Genomic DNA, 23,117 nt, shown 5'->3' with positions numbered 1-23,117 from the left:
ACCATTTCAAATTAGTATGCAGTCGTCAACACAGACAGGTCTGAGGAATGACCAAAGGTTTGGTTTATCAGTAAGCTTTATTGGTAGAGCTGTAGAGCAGGCTGGAGGGCAAGATGGAGAGATCTGGGTGTGGGGTCTCCAGCCTGGAGGAGCAAGAGGTACATGGGCAGAGCTGTTGGGGGAGGGTCTTGGGACTGGAACCGCAGGGCTTCTGCGGGGTAAGGCTAAAGTGTGTGGGAGGGAGGGGAGTCTCAAAACCAGAACAGCAGGGGGTGCTAACCATTGCTTGTATCGTGCCACCTCCCATGATTGGTTCTGGTCAGTACTGCATCACTTTTTTTTTTTTAGCACTCTTTCCAATAAAAGGCTGGGATGTCTGCTAATTCTTGAAATCCTAAAATCCCTGTGAAGTTTTCTTTGCTTGGATCCTCTAATCACAATTCCTCTCACCAGGCTATTAAATGGCAACAGAATTAACCTCGTGCTCTTTTACTGCTTACACAGAAGAAAGGTGTCCTGTCAGCTGTGATTATGCTCATTGGGGGGGAGACTTCCTGGAGGAAGCTTACACAAACACTGCAAAACATGGGGCTCTTCTGGAAAACACAGAATCATTCCCTGGAATCATCCAAGCTACCTTGAATACAGCACAAACAATACCCTGCAAGTGCTGGCTGTACAAAGTTATCCATTTCTGCGTGGTCTTGCTGCACTTCTCTGTAATAAAAGAAAATCTTACCAGCACCGTGATGCAGTGCTGCTTCCTTTCTCTGGCAGGTAACAGCCTCTGCCTGGGGCCTGTTGGGATTAGCATAAGGCAAGACTCTCTCTTGTAGCTGAATGACTTCTGTTTTAGCATCATTGTGAAGTGATTAGGATTACACTTTTACTCTTCTTGTGGGGATGGGGGGCCTGTCTCTTCTTTTTCCACGGTATCTGTCTTCGCTACCCCTGATTGTTTCTGGAATTTGACTTTGCTGTGACAATTTTGATTGCCCTAATGATAAAGTCCTCTTCCCCTTGGAGCTCCCTTTCCTTTGCAGATGGAGCAGCAGGATTGCGAGGCTTCAGCTGTGGCTTGAGTCTAAGGTGACCTTGGCAAAACAGCTCAGTCCTCTCCTTCATCTTCGCTGTTTCCTTGAAGTATCGTTTTCAGCTTCTGAAGAAAAAGAAGGCAGGACCACATGGTTAGCTTTGGTTTTATTCTGATCATGGGCTTCTCTGCTTTGGTTCTCAAGAGCCACATACCATCTGGTTTTTAGATTCTCCAGACTGAATATGCAGCAGCTCTATTTGCATATTTTGTCCAAGAATAATGTATTCATTTGATTTAGTCTGCCTTTCAGGCAGTTCAGAGCAGATTACATTCAGGTACCTATAGGAATTTCCCTGTCCCCTGAGAGCTTACAATCTAAATTACTTTGTATATTTTGGTTGCTGTTTTTGCACCCTTTACCAATGTTACTCACCTAGGTTTTAAATGGTCTATCGTCTAGTGTGTAGGGAACACGCCCATCCTCTCTAGGAGGCCTACAGCAAGCACCCTCACCTTTGGTGGTACAGAAGATATGTGCTTCCTGCTAGTGCTGGTAAATGACACGATGACATACTATACATACTCGATGGACTTTAAAATTCTTAACTATTTAAGAAATATTAATTTCTTCTAGGAGAAGCAGGATGGTAGTCTTCACACATGAGTGACATCAGATGGAGCCCGGCCCACAAACCTTTGGTCAAAGTTTCTAGAAACTTTGGCACAGTGAGCATGCCACTATCCACACATCCATGCGGGGTCCCTCTTCATTCTCTTTTTCCGCAACACTGAAGCCTCACGAGCGTGGAGCTTGTGCTCTTTTTTTAATGTGGTAAACTATTTTCTTCCTTCCTGAGTACCATTGGGTCCCTCTGCACTTCAGGGTTAGTTATCGGGCGCTGCAGTAAGTTTTTCATTGCTCGCAGTTGATTCCCGCTGGTGCTGCGTCCTGGTAGCCGCCGGATATTGACCATGCGCCACACATTTTCCCATTATGTCATCCGGTTTCCGCCATTGCTCCAAGTGCCCCAGGACTATGTCCATCACAGACCCTCAGGAGGTCTGTGTTTTGTGTCTGGGGGCATCACATGATGCCCCGGGCTGCAAATTTTGTGCCCAGATGACTCCTAAGAGCTGTTGTGCACGCCTTGATAAAATGGAAAAGTTTGGCGCCAAAAAGTTGGAACCCTCGACATCTGCATCGGGGGGCATCAACACCAAAGGGTCTGAGGTCCTAGTGACCCATTTGGCATCTCCTCCGCTACCAGATACTCAACTGGAACTGGGTGCAGGGGGACCTTCCGATGTGTTTCTTCTCGTTCTAGGCCTGGATTCTCGCCATCTCCCTTGGTTCCAGGAAAAAACCGGGCCAAGCATCAGGGGAAACCAAGAAAACATCACCATCGATCCTCATCGTTGCATACGTCTGACCACGGGAAGGCACCAGCTTAAACCATGCTGCCCCTGAAGCGGTCCCAGGCTGAGGAAGCCTCGTCTTCCATGGTACCCGAAGGGCCATGGTGATCTCCACCGATTCCGGTGGAAGGCACAGATCCCCCTTGCGGTTCCGGGGAGGATCTGATTGCTGTCCTGTCCTCATCAGCATTTGAGGAGGAGTTAAAGAGATGTGTGTGGTTGGCAGTCAGCTGGGCCTTGCAGGGCATCAAGCCACCAGTTCCACAGGGACAGCTGCCAGCGGAGCCCACTCCATCTGTGCTTGCACCTTTGTTGGAGTGGCTGGATCTATTTCCGACACAGCCTTCCCTGATGCCCTGGGCCCCCTCGATGCAGCCTCCACCGGTGGCTATCCTGGTGAGTGACAACGAGGATAGACCGTTGGGGGTCAAAGGCACCACTTCTGACTGAGGCACCCTAACTGGTGTTAGCCCTCCCTGGTCCTTCAGGATCCATGCTGTCGGCGCCACTGATTCCCTCGGTGCTCCCAGTGCCCATAGGACCTTCAGTGCCAGTACACCCTCCAGTTCCAGCGGTGCCTTTGGTGCTGCCGAGACAGTCGGGGTCTCTACATAAAAGCTTACTGGGGTCTCCACCTCATGTCCCCGGGCACACAGAGTGAGGAAGATACCACCTACAACCCTTGGGAGGGTGAGGCATCCCAGTCTTTGGAGGACTCAGAGGACTTAACCTCCGAGCCATCTTCTCCTGAAAAGAGGCGTAAGTCTTCTGGTGGAGACTTAACTTTGGTCGGGTTCGTGAGGGCCATGGCAGAATTGATGCCTTTTCATCTCCATGATGCTGGAAGTCCTGCAATTTGTGGGAGCTCCAAAAGAGGTGGTCGCAGTACGAGTTCATGGCATCTTTAAAGATTTGGTTGTCCAGCTATGTGAGCACCTCATTTCCATCCCACCAGTAAACTGGAAGACAGATGCTATCTGGTGCAACCCACGACAGGATTCAAACGCCGCCAGCTTCTACACCAGTTGATAGTGGTGGAATCCACCTAAAAAAAATCGAAGAGATTGGGACTCCTGCTTTGGTCCCTCCAGGCTGTGAGCACAGGGCCCTGGACCAGGGGGTCCATGTTGTATGTTATCAGCTCTGAGCCAATTCTCCAGAAACCTCTGGAAACAAGTTCGGGATCTGGTGGAATGCCTTCCACAGCAACTTTAGGAGGATTTCCTGAAGGTGATCCAACAAGGCCTAGAGTGTGACAAACAAGAGATCCATTTGGCTTATGATGTGTTTGAAACAGCGGCAAGAGTGGCAGTGGCAGGCATTGGAGCTAGATGCATGGCCTGGCTTCGGACCTCTGGCCCAAAGTACAAGACCATCTTGTGGACTTGTCCTATACTGGGGAGAATCTCTCTTCGAAGATAAAATCAAAGAAGCAGTAGCACAGCTGAAGGACTACCATGAAACCCTCCAGTAGCTACCAGCAATTCGGACCCTCAGTCCTCTGGCAAAAAGCCATCACGGCAATCCTCAAGTCGCCCCTTCTACAGACCGTGGAAGTATTATCCACTGGCTGCAAAGGTGAGACACCAGCGGGTGCCAGCTAGGTTCAAAGTAAAGCAGCCATGCACCCCTCAACCGTACCTGCCCGCGCAGCAGAGCCCCACCACGGGGTTTTGACTGATAGTGAGGGAGTTTGTCAGCAATCCATACCCCCAGTGGAACAACCCTCCAGTGGGGGGAAGTCTACAAATCTTTGTCAACAGATGGCTTTCAGTCACCTCGGACCAATGGGGTCCTGTCCATCATTGGGCAGGGGTACAGATTGAACTTCCAACAGAGCCCTCCACAATCTCCTCCATGTCCCTCATGAAGGTCTGTGGCGAACCAGCAAATACTTTGAGAAGAGCTCTCCACCCTCTTAACGGCTCGAGTGGTCGAGTCTGTTCCCTCAAATCAGCAGGACAAGCGGTTTTACTCCAGGTATTTTCTGATTCCCAAGAAAACAGGAGGCCTTCACCCTATCTTGGATCTAAGGGCATTGAACAAGTTTCTCAAAAGAGAAAAATTCAGAATGGTCTCGTTGGGTGCCCAAATTCTCCTCAGGACTGGGGACTGACTTTGATTCCTCGATCTCAAAGTCGCTTGCGCTCATATTATGATCTCTCCCTGCCATCGGAAATACCTCCGTTTTATAGTAGAAGAGGAGAACTATCAGTATCAGGTACTGCCTTTCGGCCTCGTATCTGCACCCCATGTCTTCACAAAATGCCTAGCAGTAGTGGGAGCTTACCTACCTAGACAATTGACTCATCAAGAGCGACACCAGGCAGGGAGAGTTACATTCTCTCACTCCACCATCCGGATCCTGGAGGCCTTGGGGTTTCTAATCAACTACCCAAAGTCCTAGCTGGTTCCTTCACTTCAGCTGGACTTCATTGGGGCCAAGTTTGTTATGGTCTAGGGAAAGGGTTTTTTTGCCCCAGGACAGAGCGCTGACCCTGGTGTACCAGGCAGAATAGATTTCTCGTAGCCACAAGGCCTCTGCGCACCGGATCCTGTGTCTCTTGGGGCACATGTGAGCACCGGTTCATGTCATGCCTTTTGCTTGACTACATAGTGCAGTGGTGTCAGGCCACCCAGGACCTTTGAGCTTGCATCAGGGTCACCACGCCATTTCATCAATCCCTCTTGTAGTGAGAGACCCTATCCAGTCTAGAAGTGGGAATGCCTTTCCAAGTTTCTCCACCTCAGGCTGTTCTCAATACAGATGTGTCCCACATGGGTTGGGGAGCCCATGTTGCGGGCCTCAGTACCCAGGGTCAATGGTCCTCACAGGAGCAGTATCTTCAGATCAACTTCCTTGAACTCCAAGTGATTCGATACACTCTATGGGCGTTTCGGGATCACTTGACCAACAAAGTAGTTCTGGTGCAAATATACAACCAAGTGGCAATATGATACCTGAACAAGCAGGGATGAATAGGTTCGTTTCTCCTCTGTCAAGAGGCAGTACAGATCTGGTCCTGGGCTCTCTTGCAGGGCACTCTCCTGCGAGCCATATACCTGCCAAGGGCCGAAAATGTGACTGCGTATGCTTTGAGTCAGGCCTTCCGGCCCCATAAATGGTCCCTGAAACAGGATGTGGCAAATCCGATCTTCTGCCTTTGGGACCCCAGACATAGATCTTTTTGCTTCCCCATGCAACAGGGAAGTGGATCAGTTCTGCTTCCTATTCAGGATGGATGGCCGACCGGTTTCCGATGCCTTCGCTCATCACTGGGGCACTGGTCTCCTAAATGTGGTGTCAAGGACTCTTCTGAAACTTCAACAGGACCGAGGGATTATGATCCTGATTGCGCCTTATTGGCCACGGCAGATCTGGTTCCTGCTTCTGCAGGATCTATTCTCATGGACTCCAATTCGTCTGGGGACCGCCCTGGACCTGATCATGCAGGATCAGGGCAGGCTGGGCCATCCCAACCTTCAGGCCTTGTCCCTCACAGCGTGGATGTTGACCGGATGACCCTGAAGGCCCTGGGCCTCTCTGAAAGCATGTCTCGGGTCCTGGTGGAGTCCAGGAAACATTCGACCAGGAAGTCTTACAACCTCAAGTGGAAGACGTTCTCAGTCTGGTACGAGGGAAATGGTTTGGATGCATTCTCCTGCTGCACCCCGAGACTTCTGGACTACCTGTTGCACCTGTCCGAGGCTGGCTTGAAGACCACCTCTGTGACAGTTCACCTCAGTGCCATTGGAGTGTATCACTGGAGGGTGGATGGCTCGTCCTTCTCAATCCATCCTCTTGTGGGGCGTTTCATGTGGGGCTTACTTCAGCTCAAGCCTCTGATCCGGCTCTTAGCAGTATCCTGGGACCTCAACGTAGTCTTGACCATCTCATGAGGGCACCGTTTGAGCCCCTGAGATCTTGCAACCTGAAGTACTTATATCTGGAAGGTCAACTTCCTAGTTGCAGTCACCTCAGCCCGCAGGGTCAGCGAACTTCAGGCTTTAGTGTCATACCCACTTTATACAAAACTTTTTCATAAGGTGGTTTTACGCATGTATCCTAAATTCCTACCAAAGGTGGTCACTGAGTTCCATCTCAGTCAATCTATTTTCCTGCCCACCTTTTATCTAAGGCCACACACTCATCAAGAAAGAGTACTGCACACCCTAGATTGTAAGAGAGCCCTAGCCTTTTACCTGGACCGGATGGCAGACCATTGCTAGTCCACGCAACTCTTTATCTCCTTTGATAAGAACAGATTGGGAGTTACAGTGTCCAAGTAGACCTTGTCAAACTGGCTGGCAGATTGTATTTCATTCTGCTACACTCAAGTGGGACTGCAACATGAGGGCCATATCAAGGCTTATTCTGTCCGGTAGCTTCGGTAGCTCGCTCGCATGTGGTATCTAGTGATGAGATCTGCAGGGCGGCAACTTGGAGTTCCCACCACACCCTTGCCGCTCATTACTATCTGGACAAGGATGGTCAACGTGACAGCAGTTTCGATCAGTTGGTCCTCCGTAATCCTTTTCAGCCATGAAAACCAACTCTTCCTACTTTGGACGCTTTCTTCGGGCTTAGGCTGTCTCCCTCTGTGAGGTTGTTGTGCACGTTGACACCTGGTTGGATGCCTGTCGGTCTTGATTTTTGTTCGGGAGCAGCCTGAGCTATGTATTTACCCACGTGTGAAGACTACCATCCTGCTTTTCCTAGCAGAAAGCAGAGTTGCTTACCTGTTACAGGTATCCTCCTAGGACAGCAGGATGTTAGTCCTCACGAAACCCACCTGCCACCCCGCAGAGTTGGTTTTTTCTTTGAGTTTGGTGCATTATTTTTTCGCAAATTCTATATTATAAGACTGAAGAGGGATCCCGCATGGATAGTGGCATTCTGGGCATGCTCAGTGTGCTAGTCAAAGTTTTCTATGCCAGGCTCCATCTAATGTCACCCATGGGTGAGGACTAATATCCTGCTGTCCTAGGAGAACACCTGTTACAAGAAAGTAGCTCTTTACCTATCGCTTTGGACTGATGAATTAAGGATTTGCTATAATACTTTTTAATGAAATATATAAGCATCAATTCCCTGTACGTACCCGGATCAGTCCAGACAGCTGTGTGTGTACATGCTGGCATTAAGTCTATGCACATCAAGGACTCAGCAAAATCAGAAATTACTGCTTTTCTATAGTTCTTCCAAGTTAGTATCGTCCCGATACTAAGTAGGAGGAACCACAGAAAGCTGTATAAAAAAATCTTGATAGCGGTCAGGTTAGGAGAACTGATGCTTAATTTACAAGTGGCTGTTTGTTTTTCCTAACCCGTGGCTGTGTGCGGTTAGGAAGATGGATGCTTGTTAATTGAGCATCTGTTTTCCTAATCTGTGCACAACCACCGCTCCTGGGTGCCTGATGCACAATTTATCCCTCGTGCGTCCTTTTTGTGCAGCAGCTCGTTTGCTTATTGCATCGAGCGCCCAGGAGAGGGGGCTGTGTGCACGTTGAAAAAAAACATGTGCCCAGTTTGGACGCACCTTGTTTTGCACTTCAAATTGTATCAGCCCAAATGGGCAGGCATCACATCACACAGAGACATAGATCATATATACACACAGGCCACACATCACTATGGTAAGGGCTAGAAGGTTTTTCAAAAAACTTAGGTGCCAGCCCCAATATTATAGGAGCGGAGAGAAACTCCATCCCACCATGCCCCACTTTTTTTTTTAAATATTAATTTCACTAATTTTTTTTCCCATTTTTCTCTATTTTCTTCATTTGCTCATCTTCATTTTCTCATGTTTTGATTTCCTTCTTTTTTCTTTTACAAGTTTTGCCTTTATTCTCCTTTCCCCGCCTCCTCTTTGCCCATTCCCCTCCCCCACCTCACCACTTCTCTGTCTTCGTCCCCACCGGCAGGAACAGCTGCCAGCTTTCTCCCTGCCTAGGGCCACGGCAGTCGCAGGAGTTCCTCCCAGGCTGAGGCCTGAGGGTGGCAGCTCCTCTTGGGCTTGTTCCTGTGTCCAGTGCCGCAAAGTAAGCAGCTCTTCTCCCTGGCCCACCAAAAGAGCTGCAGAGCGTGCTTACGATGAGGTTCTGACAGCGTCCTCCCTCCTGAGCTTGCAGTGCCTCGATGGCATAGAGATGCCACAGCACAGCCACTTTTTTCTTCCTTGATTGTGCAGCCAATGTGCCTCCTTCCAGGATTGTTCAAGCCCCCCCAGTTTGCTCCCACCTGCTGTAGAAGGCACTGTACAAACTATATACAAACTTCATTATGGAAAGCAAGAGCATTAAACTAACCTTTCAGGCAGCCTTTTACGAAGTCAGTGTGAATCAACTTTGAGATAAGTGGGGCAGGCAAAATTTCATCTAAGTGTGGGTTGACACTTTTTTTTTGTTTTAGATGAGAGGTGCCTTCACAGCCCCTCTGAGCTTCTCTCAGAATGGTACAGGTTTGCTGTTGCCACTGATAGAGGGACAGCACATTACAGAGCAGTGCTGTTCAGGGTTGTCTTTTTTTCCCATCTATCAACAGGTTTACTTATTTATTTAGACATTTTATATACTGTTGTTCCATGTAATGAGCATAATGGTTTACAAAATTAACATTCATAACTAAAATCAGCATGTGTTTTTATTCCTTTTTAATAGAAGCTAGCAATGTTATCAGCAACTGATATAAGATGTGGCCCTTGGTGGATGGAGAGGATCTAGTTTCTTACAGAAAACCATTTCCCAAGCCCCGCTCAGTTGTAACTGAAGCTTATTTGGACAAAAAAAATCTATCAGAATAGATTTCCACTCAATGCTCCACCATTTTGGACAGAAAAATCCAAGGATCAATTTTTTTTTTTTTTTTGTGGCATGGAGGTCGGAGGTTGTCCCACCGATGCAGAGCCTTCCTGCCTTCATTTAAATCTTGGTTATTGTACCGTGGGGGCACTCGTTCCCTAAAGGAAGAAAAGAGGCAGAAGACTCTTTGCCTAACTCACCATGGTTCCTGGTTTCTGTTTTGCATTACAAGTCATACCCAGGGAGTGTTACACATGGGCCAGGACCTATCCTGGTGCAGCAAGGGGCAGCTCTTTAAGCGCATGGGGGATGGATCTACGCACCTGGTGTCTGTTGAAACTTAGCTGAGGCATGCGATGCCCAGAAAGGAGGCCAAATTCACTCGTCTGCAAACGGAGATGCTCTACTGTGGATTCATGTGGCATCTACAAGGGCAGAAGCATCAGGCCCCAACGTTAACTGAAATCCACCTTTACCTCTCACACTTCGTTTTCCTCTGCTCCTTTAGTCCTGCCACTCAATCGGAAATAGCCCCTACCAGTGCTATAGTCTTTATTCATAGCTACCGATGGGGGGATTTCCCCATCATTTTACTCCCCTGCCCCAATTTTCTAGCCCAGTCATTGCAGCAACAATGGCCACAGAAAGCAGTTTTCTTTGGAGCCTGCCATAAATGTGCTGTTAGCCAGTGGGTGTTAACCGATGTGCAACAGGTAGCTCGCCCTTCTTCCTAGGTACTGTGATTGACATCTAGAATATGAAGCCAGATAAGAACTGTAAAGTCCACCCAGGCTGCCCAATTTACTCCCAGTTACAATGTGAGATACCCCAGTTAATCTCTGGCTTTCCCTTCCTCTGTACTTATCCTAAGCTTTCTTGAATTCTGGCTCCACCACTTCCACTGGGAGGTGGTTTCATGCGTCCATCACCCTTTCTGTGAAGGAATATTTTCTGAAGTTACTCCTAAGTCTACCACCTCATGCTGAACCTCAGAGCGAGATCTTTTGTGCTAGAGCTTCCTTTCCACTGAAACAACAGCTTGCCTTGTGTGCATTATTTATACTTTTGAAGCATCTGAATATCTATTGTATTGCTCCTCTCTCTCCCCTCTGCTTCAGCTGCATCCCCGGCCTTCGCCGGCTGAGGCGCCAGGAGAAAAGTCCAGGAGCTAAACACTTCTGCTGCTTGCAGGAGGTCCAATGGGGCCGACCCACTGTCTGCCTATGTTTGAAAGAAAACTTGTACTTTGGCTATACAATATGATAGAATGCCCATGGCAAGAAAAACTTTATTACAGCAATTCTATAGTGCAGACTTTGAGCAGCTGTATTCGACATCGATTCAGAAGGCTACATTTAAGTAAGTATTTATATTCATAAGTTCATACCCAAGGCATTGTTAGAGACTTATCTTGATTAAAATACTGCCTACTTATGAGTCCCCTGGATGGGTCCTGCCTCTGTCCCTGCATGTACTTACCAGAACGGGTGGGGCTCGGAACAGGTAGCTGAATGGGTAATACAGGAGGTTGATGAAGGAGGCAGCATAGAGGTCTGCGTACCGCATTAGCTGGCTGGCGAAGAGCGTCTGACGGGAGCCACAGCGGAAAAGGCTGCCCATCTTCCCATAGCACATGTCCATCTCATGGGTGACTCTCTGCATTAAGGAAGCACAGGGGTTAGGGGCAGGAGGGAGGAAAGTGAATGGCTGTAAGCGAGGTGTGACACTTCCAATAAACCACCGTACCAAGAGCCGTCCTCACCAGCCCCGAGTGTGAAATTACTTTATAACCTGGGGGCTAGAGCCCAAGAGACTTGTACAGGGGGTGTGATTTCTGTCACAGATTCTGCATAAGTTATTGGGAGGTGACTAGGAGTCAGGTCTAAAACCAGTGGTTCTTAATGTGGTCCTTTATGTCCCCAAACAGGCCTTGGCATTCAGGGCAACTTGGTTCGTAGAGCAAACACTAGCGAACGTTACCTTGCTTGTGAGCATTCCTAGGCACTGTCTGGATTTCATCCAGGCACTGTGGGAATGGGAATTTGTATCAATTGCTGGATCTCGGGGAGAACACTAGACATCTCTGTTTACTGCTCTAGCTCTTCCCCTTTAGGAAACAGGATGAGAGCAATTGTTTTCTGTTCTACCGTGTTTGCTCCAACCATGAAGCCTGCAGCGAACAGGAGGCAAAAGATGAGGCTGGAGAACACTGGGAAGAAACGGGAGAGGGCCTGCCACAGACATGGCTCAGACTTGGAATTATTCAGAGTAGTTGAATCACAAGTGGAGTGTGATAAATTGCAAGAAGACCTTGTTAGACTGGAAAATTGGGCATCCAAACGGCAGATGAAATTTAATATGGATAAGTGTAAGTTCCCTGTACGTACCAGGATCAGTCCAGATTGCTGGGTTATGCCTCCCTTCCAGCAGATGGAGTCAGAGAAAAGCTGAAAAGCACCTCCCATATAACCTGGGCTGCCACCTGGGATCCCTCAGTATTTTCTCTGACTCCAGCAGATTGAGAGGCATAACCTGCGGCCCTGATTCTCTCAAAATTCCTGGGGACTTGTCCCAACAGGTTTGATTTTACCATAAAGACCTTTTGACTAGATCATTTAAAAAAAAAAAAAAAAAAAAGGTGTTAGTTTACTTTTTCTTTCTGAATCTTTTTAGCAGTTTCTGCAGCAGCCAGCTAAGGGCAGGCAAGGCAGGGCATTGCCCTATAGCCAATTCCTGGAGTTATTAGAGCAGTAGCCCGGTGAGCAGAGGGGGAAGACTTACCGGTGGGCCGGTCACTCTCCCCCTCCCTCAGAGATGACTCAATTCCTCTGTTCCCCCAGCGCCGTCCCCTGAGGGTTGAGTAGTCAGTTTTCAAAAAAAAAAAAAAAAAAGGGGGGAGATTGAAATTTAATTGACTTGCTAGCAGTTTATTCCTTTAGACAGGGTTTCTTACCTCAGCCGTGCCTGCCTGCCTGCCTGCAGTCTCCCGGGCCTCCAGAGGGGGTGGAGCTTTCACCCGGCTGCGATCAATGCCGAGAGGGACAGCTTGTATGTCTTGTGGAGAGCCGGGGCTCCGGCTCTCCCGCGAAGACCTCTCCTCCCGGTGTCTCCCCGGGGGCGAGGGGCCTTCGCGACGATCGGTACCGGCACGGGGGGGCGGCCATTACAAGGCCGAAAGTATCGCGTGATGCTCACGTGGCCGAGAGGCAGAGGCCTGGCTCGCTCCCGATTAGCGTGGGAGCGGCGGCCATCTTGCCTCCTTCGGACGGGGATGCTGATTTCTCTGAGGAGGGAGAAGATCTCCCTCCTCCTCCTCTATCCCCGCCGGCCCTAAGTCCGCACAGACCGCGCGGTTTGCCTTCTGACACGGCTCCTCTTCCGTCCATTCCCCCGGGGGGGTCCTTAAAGCGACAGCACCCATTTTCATCAAAATTTATATTATTATTGCATAAGGCTTATATGGAGGCGGAGACTGAGTGGGAATCCCAGTCTCTAGCCCAGCTAAGATCCTTAAGGATTCCATGGGTCAGGGAAGGGCGGAATCTCACGTCCCTTACTCTAACCCGGGGGATGGGCTACCTGACTCATTTGCCCTGGGGGACCCAGGGTCTCAGGATGCAGTCACCCACAGCATGGGGGATACGGGTGACAATGCCACCCCGGTGGAAGGGGATGATCCCCAGGTCCTCCGTCTTTTCCGAAGGGAAGAGCTGGATCCCTTGATTTCGCATGTGCTTCAGGAGCTGGAACTTTCTCTCTCACAGGAAATGTCTGATACATCTATGAGTGATTCAGCTTTAGCGGGGCTTCACGCCCAGCCGCAAACCTTTCCTTTTCAACCGAAGCTGTTCCAGCTTGTATCCCGTGAGTGGGAGACCCCAGAGGCCTCATTAAGAGTTAGCAGAGCCATGGAAAAACTGAATCCACTTCCTAATGATTCGCTTGACCTCCTTAAAATTCCAAAGGTGGACTCGGCGGTCACGGCTATAGCCAAGCATACTACTATCCCGGTGACAGGAGGCACAGTGCTCAAGGACCTTCAGGATAGGAAGCTGGAAGTGTTGCTCAAGCGAATATTTGACGTGTCCCCTTGGGTGTGCGGGCCGCAGTATGTAGTAGCCTTATGCAGAGAGCTTTGCTACATTGGGTTCAACAAATGTTGACGGCCCAAGACCTTCCCCCGGGAGAGGCTGAGCAGGCAAACCGCATGGAATCAGCGGTCGCCTATACGGCAGATGCCTTGTATGATCTCCTGCGTACTTCGTCGCTCACTATGTCTTCAGCGGTGTCCACACAGCGTCTCCTGTGGCTCCATAACTGGTCGGTGGATGCCTCGTCTAAATCTCAACTGGGGTCCTTCCCTTTCCGGGGTAAGCTACTGTTTGGAGATGAGCTGGAACAACTCATAAAAGCCTTGGGAGACAACAAGGGGTATAAGCTGCCAGAGGATAAACCCAGATCAGCCCGGTAGCTACAGGGGCCGTTTTAGGGGGCAGCGTCGCTTCCGGTCGGGTAGGGGTGCATCTGCGTATATCCCTAGGCAAACAGCTTCAAGGGCACAGTCGTGGTCGTATTCCTTTCGAGGCAGACGTCCTCAGCGAGCCGGTGCCCATGCCTTCGCCCACAACAGCAAACCAACACAATGAAGGGGCACCGGCCCATTCCTCCATACCGAAGATCGGGGGCCGGCTATCCCAGTTTCGCGAGGAATAGGTCAAAATTACCTCAGACCAGTGGGTCCTAGATATTATAAGTCGCAGTTACACTTTGGATTTTGCTCGTCCCCTTCGGGATCTCTTTCTAGTGTCGCCTTGCGGACCGCTCCAGAAGCAGCAAGTGGTTCTTCAGACCTTAACTCGGTTAAGGGCTCTAGGAGCCATTGTGTCAGTTCCCCGTTCAGAATGCCGGACCGGTCGCTACTCCATTTATTTCGTGGTGCCCAAGAAGGAAGGAGCTTTTCGGCCGATTTTGGACCTCAAACAGGTCAACAGGGCGTTGCGGGTACCTCGTTTTCTCATGGAGACGTTGAGGTCGGTAATTGCGGCAGTCCACAAAGGCGAGTTTTTGGCTTCTTTGGACTTGACAGAAGCTTACCTCCACATAGGGATCCAAGAACACCATCAGCGGTTTCTGAGATTCATGATCATGGGTCAACGCTATCAGTTTTGCGCCCTACCTTCGGGTTGGCGACTGCTCCCCGCGTGTTCACCAAGATGATGGTAGTGGTGGCCGCAAGCCTACAACGGGAAGGGATCTTAGTACATCCCTACCTGGATGACTGGCTCATACAAGTGAAGTCGGAAGCCCTCTGCAGGGCGGCGGTTTGTTCGGTTTTGCGTCGCCTGCGGTCCCTGGGCTGGGTTGTCAATTATGCAAAGAGTCAACTGATCCCAGCCCAGGTGTTAGAATTTTTAGGGACCCGGTTCGACACCGTCGTGGGCAAAGTCTCGCTACCTCTCGGGCGCATGAACAGGTTGATGTCTCAGGTGTGGCGGCTGCTGTCCCTCTCCACACCAGTGGTGTGGGACTATTTACAGGTTCTTGGTTTTATGGCATCTACCCTGGAATTAGTTCCTTGGGCTCTTGCGCATATGAGACCCTTGCAGAGAGCACTACTGTCTCATTGGGATCCCAAGTCCGAGGAGTTCCAGCTTCCCTTGCCTCTGCTCGAACCTGCCAGATCCAGTCTGGACTGGTGGCTCACTCCGGATCACTTACTGCAAGGGGTAGACCTTGAGAACCCTCAATAGATAATTGTGGCAACCGATACCAGCCTCTCCGGTTGGGGGGCGGTTTGTCAGTCGAGGTCACTCAGGGTCTTTGGACTCCGTTACAAGCAAATTGGTCCATCAACAGATTGGAGACCAGGGCGGTCCGACTAACACTGCAACAATTCTTACCACTGGTACGTTGCAAAGCGGTGTGGATTCTTTCCGCACCGCTTTGCCTACATAAACCGGCACCGCTTGGCCTACATAACCGGCAAGGAGGCCGGTTATGTAGGCCAAGCGGCAAGGAGGCCGGCACCGCTTTGCCTACATAAACCGGCACCGCTTGGCCTACATAAACCGGCAAGGAGGCACAAGAAGCCATCCCATGGCCCACGAGGCGGACATGTTAATGGGCTGGGCGGAACGTCACCTGGCCCGGATTGCAGCATCTCACATAGCCGGGGTCGACAACGTTCAGGCGGACTTCCTCAGCCGACAGCGGTTGGATCCCGGAGAATGGGAACTGTCCGAGGAAGCGCTGTGGATGATCTCGAGACTATGGGGAACCCCCCGCCTGGACTTGATGGTGACTCATCTGAATGCGAAGGCAGCTTGCTTCTTCAGTCGCAGAAGGAACTACGGGTCATAAGGTGTGGATGCTCTGGTTCTTCCGTGGCCAGCCCACATTCTCCTCTATGTGTTCCCTCCCTGGCCACTGGTAGGAAAGGTATTGCGTTGCATAGAGTCTCACCAGGGGCCGGTGATTCTAGTGGCCCCGGAGTGGCCGCGAAGACCGTGGTTTGCCGATCTGATCAATCTAACGGTGGACGGTCCGATACGCTTCAGTCACTTGCCCAACCTCCTAAGGCAGGGTCTAGTATTTTTCGATCAGGCTGACCGATTCTGTCTAGCGGCCTGGCTTATGAGAGGAGGCAGTTAAGAAAGAAGGGGTACTCAGAGGCGGTTATTTCTACTCTTCTTCATGCAAGAAAAACTTCTACTTCTATTATCTAATTACGAGTATGGAAAGTCTTTGATTCTTGGTGTCGCGGGTTGAGTTTGTCCCCGCGACGGGCCACAATTCACATCCTGTCATTCTTACAGGATGGCTTACGAAAGGGCTTGTCGTACAGTTCGCTCAGGGTTCAAATATCGGCCTTGGGCGGTCTTCGGGTTAAGGTTGATGGTATTTCCATTGCTGCACACCCGGATGTGATACGGTTTTTGAAGGGGGCCAAGCACTTGAAACCACCAGTACGCGCGGTTTGTCCGTCCTGGAGTTTAAATTTAGTTCTCCGTAGCCTTTGCGGGTCACCTTTTGAGCCCTTGAAGCGGGCTACGCTTAAAGACAACGCTTAAAGGTGTTTCTCGTGGCTATCTGTTCGGCTAGGCGGGTTTCGGAGCTCCAAGCCTTGTCATGTCGAGAGCCTTTTCTGCGTATTTCTGATTCGGGTATTTCTCTTCGCACAGTACCCTCCTTTCTTCCAAAGGTAGACTCGGCCTTTCATGTCAACCAGACGGTTGAGTTACCGGCGTTTCCTGATGAGAATAAGGATCTCAGGAGATTGGATGTCCGTAGAGTCCTCTTGCGGTACTTGGAGATCACAAATTTGTTTCGATTGTCTGATCATCTTTTTGTGTTGTGGAGTGGTTCTAAGAAAGGGAATAAGGCTTCAAAGACTACCATTGCCCACTGGTTGAAAGACGCTATTGCTTCAGCTTACATTTGTCATGGACTACCAGTCCCGGATGGTCTTAAGGTGCATTCTCTTTGGTCGCAAGCAGAATCCTGGGCAGAGAGCCAATGTGTCTCACCTCAAGAAATTTGTCAGGCGGCCACTTGGAAATCCCTGCACACGTTTGCTAAACATTACCGGTTAGATGTGCAGGATCCGAGCGTGGATTCTTTTGGTAGCAGTGTGCTTTGCACGAGACTCTCCAGGTCCCACCCCTTTTAGGGCAGCTTGGGTACATCCCAGCAGTCTGGACTGATCCTTGGTACTACAGGAACGAAAATTAACAGTTAAGAACTAATTTTCCTGTGATGCATATAGGGAAAAATAACCCAAGCTTTAGTTACACGATGTTAGGTTCCATATTAGGTGCTACCACCCAAGAAAGAGATCTAGGTGTCATAGTGGATAACACATTGAAATCGTTGGCTCAGTGTGCTGCAGCAGTCAAAAAAGCAAACAGAATGTTGGGAATTATTAGGAAGGGAATGGTGAATAAAACGGAAAATGTCATAATGCCTCTGTATCGCTCCATGGTGAGACCACACCTTGAATACCTTGTACAATTCTGGTTGCCGCATCTCAAAAAAGATATAGTTGCGATGGAGAATGTACAGAGAAGGGTGACCAAATGATAAAGGGGATGGAAAAGTTCCCCTGTGAGGAAAGACTAAAGAGGTTAGGACTGTTCAGCTTGGAGAAAAGACGGCTGAGGGGGGACATGATAGAGGTGTTTAAAATCATGAGAGGTCTAGAACGGGTAAATGTGAATCGGTTATTTACTCTTTCGGATAATAGAAGGACTAGAGGACACTCCATGAAGTTAGCATGTAGCACATTTAAGACTAATCAGAGAAAGTTCTTTTTCACTCAACACAAAATTAAACTCTGGAATTTGTTGCCAGGGGATGTGGTTAGTGCATTTAGAGGAGCTGGGTTTAAAAAAGGTTTGGATAAGTTCTTGGAGGAGAACTTGCTATTAATTAAATTGACTTAGAAAATAGCCACTGCTATTCCTAGCATCAGTAGCATCAGATACACTTACTTTTTGGGTACTTGCCAGGTACTTATAGCCTGGATTGGCCACTGTTGGAAACAGGATGCTGGGCTTGATGGACCATTGTTCTGACCCAGTATGGCATGTTCTTATGTTGGAACTGAACTGAGGGTAGAATGAAGGAGCACAGAAGTCAGGCTGCTGTGATTTATAGTGGGGGTGGCAGGGAGGAAGAGCAACAATGCTGGGGTCATCCCTGGAGAGGGGGAAGTGGTTGTGGGGGAGATAGAGAGAGTGTGGATTAGCAGGGTGAGTGTTGGTGAAAGGAGAATGTTGGTATTGTATTATTCCTCCCCCTGCTAATCTCAGGGTTACCACAATTCAAAACTTCCCTTGTATGCTTGGGAATGTTTGGTGTGGATATAGCGTGAAAATCCAGACCATTTGGGGGACTTCACAAAGTGGGCTCAAGTTCATTTTAAGGCAATAGCCCCTTGTTTTCACACTGAAGCAAATAAATTGCTGGAGAGGGTGAGGTTGTTTGGTAACCGGTGACTATATCCAACTGCAGCCCAGAATTAATGGAGAGGAAAAGGACACTCATGCTGAACTCTCCGCCTCACTCACTGCGCGCTCCCCTCTCATGCCACGGTGGGAAAGCAAGACATTCAGAGTAGGAAAAGGGGAGGAAAGGCGATGGCCCTAGTAGCAGTGCTGAGGGCCACCCTATGGGAGACCCAGATTTGATTTCCAGGTCCAACTGGGGCTTTGGATGCTATAGAGGCAGCGTCCAGCGCCCCCAGATGGGAGTCCCAGCTAATACTCAAGAGTGCAAGTGTGCCAAGTTCATGAGGTGACCGCAGTCTGCCTCTCAGCCACAGGAGCATGGGAGAGAAAATTAAGTGGAGGGAAAACCCGAGGAAGCTGTGGATGAAACTTCTGGGCAATGTAGTCCTGGTTGCAGCAGGCCCTGACTGAGCTGGGGGGGGGGGGGGGGGAAGGAGGAGCCCGCTAGGTCAAAATATGAAAGGCTTAATCAAAAACGAAGTGGCAGGTTGGAGTCTGAGGAAGAGTAACACACTCAGCAATAAGAAGCCCATTCCCCCACCTCTCTACCTGGATCTGCTTTTGGATGGAGGTGACATCTGGTCGCTCACTGCTTCCACTATCCATGTTTCTGAGGAAAGAAAACACAATGCACCCAATGCGTCCGCTCTGCCATAACAATCTTTATGCTGCAGGATGTGGGCCAGGCCAGTACTAGAGCTGGATTTTAAGAAGCCTTGGGCAAGTTTCTGAAGGACAAGTCCATTAACAATTATTAGCCAGGTAGCCTTGGGCATTGCCATTTCTTGCTCCTGGGCGTAAGAAGGAATTGATCTCCCCATTGAGATCTGCTGGGTTCTTTCAAGTGACCCAGACTGGCCACTGCCAGAGACAGGAGGCTGGGCCCGATGGACATTTGTATGACCCAGCATGGCACTGCTTATGTTCAGCTACAGTCTCTCCATGCCTATTTAATAAGCTTTCTCCTCCCCTATTTCCTTCCACCTCACCCTTTCTACCAAGTTTTCTTCTCATTGTTCCTAAGCTTTCTTCTCCCTCCCCTCCTGCTTTTCTCTCTTCCCTTCTCTCCCCTCTGCCTCCCTCCTCTCCTTAAGTTGCGTTACGTTTCACTCAGCACCGAGGCCTGCCGGATCTGACAAAGGATGGCATAAGACGGAAGAAGCGTGATACTCACTGGTACAGCTCGGCCAGGAAAATGTCCAGATTCTTCAGCTCTTCAAAGAGCTCTGCAAAGAATAAACACAGATGGGTGGGATTGGATCTCGGCTGCGAAAAAAGGCCTCTTCCTCACAGATTGATGTTAGTTTTGGAAGCAAGTATTTTGAGTAGGTGAAAGTTCAAGGACTGGAACATAAAGTCCCTTTTACTGTGAACCTCAGCTTAGGTGTGTGGACAGTTGCAACGCATGCTTCAGATTCACTCTTCTAATCCTTCAGAGGCCGGCTCCGATCTGGGTGGACGCCACGGACTGATATACTGCTCCCTTTCTATGAGACGCCAGTGCCAGCCTCTGAGACTCTTAATCATTTGTTCCTCATCTTTCTTTTGCTAACTGATGGCGAGACAGCAGCACGGGACTGGGTTGTGGAGAAGACCTTCCAATACTGTCTCCAGAGGAGCAAGAGTGTTACCATCACAGTTTCCCCATCAACTAAAATCAGGGCCAGAGTTTCCCACCCAGAAACCTCTCCTCCCTGTCATCCCCTCCCTCTCACCAGCCAATCTGCTACGTGGGGGTGCCTAATAATAAAAATAAAAAAAGTGCTCTGGATGTGGGAGCAATTAGATTGGATTAAAGAGAGGTGAGGCATGGTGAATAGGGCTCAGGCTCCCCTGTGGGGCTTGTGGCCTTAGTACTGCTTTCTATACAAACCCTACCACTCCTGGATTAGTTAACTGGCTTTACTCCCAAATCTGCTTACACTGGGGATTAAATGTGAATGAATTTGCATTTGTGTTCAAACTGAACAGAGAAGTTAAATTTGTTTAACATAAACTTCTCCTTACATGTTAATTCCTCCAGGATTAATGTGGAACTTGCTCTCCAGTCTCATCCTGATGTGACCACAATCGCTGCTCTGAGTGTCCTCTCTTTCTACCTGCTATTCTCTGCTGATACAGGGACCCTAATGTGTCCCCCCCCCCCCCATGAGCAAAATCTCTATGCCTACCTGGAAACCTAAAGGAAGACCCTCCAACATCAGAATTATCCAGAGACGTCGTATGAGGTTTGGAGATCACACGACAATCGGAATAAGATGGACTCACTGGTTCTTTGGTCTTTTGCCCTAACAAACCATGTATCTGTGTCATATGTGGTTTTTGAAAGTTCATTATAATATCATCCTTGGAAATTCTTATGTTGGTCAAATTTATCAATTTAAAAAGATTTATACCTGCCTTATTCATTATCCAAGGTGAGAAAATCAAAAGGGGAACGGGAGCTGCAGGGAATCCCGGTTTCTCTGAGATGAACCTTGGCTACTACAGCCTTGTGCTGTAGATTCAGACCTAAGACCTCCATTTCTTCATTCCGAGGAGAGGAGGGCTGTGACTTACCACTCTTCTCTGTCCAGACCTGAAGCTCCTTTGCCAGCTCAGGCACCACCAGGAACGTGCGCCATCCTTGCCGCTTCTTGGATTTTAAGATGTCCCCGAAGATGTGATCGCCAATGTAGAGAATGTCTTTACCCTTCACCCTGAGAAGATCGCACACTATATCTGATGACCCTGCCATCAGGAGAAGGAGAAGAGGTTAGCACAAGCGGTGAGTCATCTCCCATTAGACACTGATAACCATTACAAATTATTTTTCTTGATTCTCTCTGTTTTGTTGGGGGTTTTTTTTTTTAGCCCAGCTGCTTCCTCTTGTTCCTTTGTGCATCAAGGTCAAATCTAACTGTCCACAAATAAAACTGTGGTGCAATGAGCCTTCATTCAAAGCTATCCAGAGATTTCCCCTTCTTACTTCCCTCCATAACTGTTGTTTCACTGACTGCCCTTGGTAAGAAGTCACAGACCCAGCGCCGTAGCCAGGCCATTTTGTACCTATGGCCAAGTGAAAAAGTGCGCCCTCACCATGAATACATCAATAACACACATAGAGAAAATACCGTCTTTACAAATTCAATGTACATATTTATTCAAACCAAATGTACATAAACATCTATCTAGACAATTACAATCTAACTAACTCATACATCTCTCACACATACTACATTCATACCAATTAAAAAACAAATAGCACCTATCAATGTTTATAAATATTATTACTTCAAAAGGTTTTTACATTCAATTTTTATAACACATTTATTTTATTTTATATGTGTCCTCTTTCTTGCTTCTCACGCCTTCCTATTTTTCCATATATATGTTTTTATATTATTTGGGTTTCACTACACACATAAAAACATATATATGGAAAAACAGGCGTCTTTAACTCTACGTTGGCGCGAACCTCAGGGGCATTCCCCTGTTCTGGCATCACGACTTCCGGGTATATCTGCCTATAGTATTTGCTAGCTTGTTGAGTTAGCAACAGGATTCTTATGGGTGGGATTCGCTCTTCCTTCCTAAGCTACTCTGCCACTCCAGAGTTATCTGGAACTCTTACTACCCTTCGGGGTCTCTAACGGGGTACCCACTCCTCGGGGGTCTCTTTGCTTCTTTCAGGTGCTATCAGGAAACCAGTTCTCGCTCCTCCAGGGCCCATGTTCCCTGCGTCGCTGCCTGCAACCTCTATCCTTCTACTTGGAAGAGCTAACTTACAGCTACCATCAGTGAGTACAGAAACCATCTCTTTCCACAGTACTGCTTCACTGGAACCAGGTACTCGCTCCTCGAGGGCCTGCTCTCTGCTCCGGTGCCAGAACTCTCATCTAGTGGAATCTCTGTTACTGCTAAGTGAGTACAATGCTACCGAGTCTCTCTGCTCTAAAGGATCAGGTACTCGCTCCTCAAGGGCCTGCTCTCCCTGCCTCGGAGCTTCTCCTATTTCTACATTGGGACTCTGAATGTTATTCTTATTGTGTGCTCATAACTCTATCTCTTTCCCCTTCAGCACTGCCTTGCAGAGAATCTGCTGTTCCAGCGTTCTGTGTGAGACGTGCCCAGCCAGGCTCTACACCACTACTCACTACTGCCACCTCTGGTGGCCATTCAAACTGTTTAATAAAAGATTCAAATCTGTGTTTGTGTGTTCAGAGTCTAGCCTGACACTGTGGTCCCTCACGGGACTGCCCCCCGTGGGCGTGGTCAGCTGCCATAGTGTCCAAGGATCCACCCAAACACCATTAACCATAACACTACCATTCCCAGCTCTGCTTGCACCCCACCCTCAACATTTATTTTTGATAACCACACCATACAATTACGCCAACCATGCTCGCAACTTAGGTGTCACTATTGATTCTAAACTTTCCATGTCATCTCACATTTCAACTGTTACAAAATCTATGTTTTACAGAACTTAATTACTAAAAAACCTCAAACCTTTACTTTTTCCCAATGATTGTCGCTCAGTCTTACAGTCTCTAATTCTAATATGCATTGACTATTGTAATTCTCCATATTTCGGTCTCCCAGAATACTCAGTTCAACCACTTCAACTAATTCAGAACTGTGCTGCTAGACTCCTTACCAATACCCCTCGAAATGCTCATATAACCCCCATACTTAAACAACTTCACTGGTTACCAATTCAACGAATACAATATAAAATTTTGAAAATTATTCACTCATTACTTCATAATACTTCTTCAATATGGTATGCTCTACTCTCCGTTTATATCGACCACCTCGCCACCTTCGTTCCTCCGAAAAAAACCTATCTCGACATACCCACTGTTAAAACTGCCC

General features: G+C 48.7%; 1 protein-coding gene across 2 annotated transcripts in view; it reads right to left on the bottom strand.

The window, feature by feature from the left end:
* Positions 1-347: 347 nt before the first annotated feature.
* The window catches only part of LOC115092864 (cytosolic purine 5'-nucleotidase-like), a 148,146-nt gene continuing 125,376 nt past the window's right edge, over positions 348-23,117 (bottom strand). Inside the window, exons 13-18 of one of the 2 annotated variants that reach the window (XM_029604239.1) lie at positions 20,820-20,990; positions 19,435-19,486; positions 18,810-18,870; positions 10,732-10,908; positions 9,576-9,677; positions 348-1,159 (exon numbers count right to left, since the gene is read on the bottom strand). In XM_029604239.1, coding sequence (XP_029460099.1) covers positions 1,109-1,159; positions 9,576-9,677; positions 10,732-10,908; positions 18,810-18,870; positions 19,435-19,486; positions 20,820-20,990 — 614 coding nt within the window. In that variant the 3' untranslated portion in view covers positions 348-1,108. The remainder of the gene's footprint in view (positions 1,160-9,575; positions 9,678-10,731; positions 10,909-18,809; positions 18,871-19,434; positions 19,487-20,819; positions 20,991-23,117) is intronic. The other variant, XM_029604240.1, reaches the window with a different exon arrangement.

Source organism: Rhinatrema bivittatum, chromosome 5 (genome assembly GCF_901001135.1).
Source record: "Rhinatrema bivittatum chromosome 5, aRhiBiv1.1, whole genome shotgun sequence".
Taxonomy (NCBI): domain Eukaryota; kingdom Metazoa; phylum Chordata; class Amphibia; order Gymnophiona; family Rhinatrematidae; genus Rhinatrema; species Rhinatrema bivittatum.
This window is presented reverse-complemented; position numbering and strand designations above follow the sequence as displayed.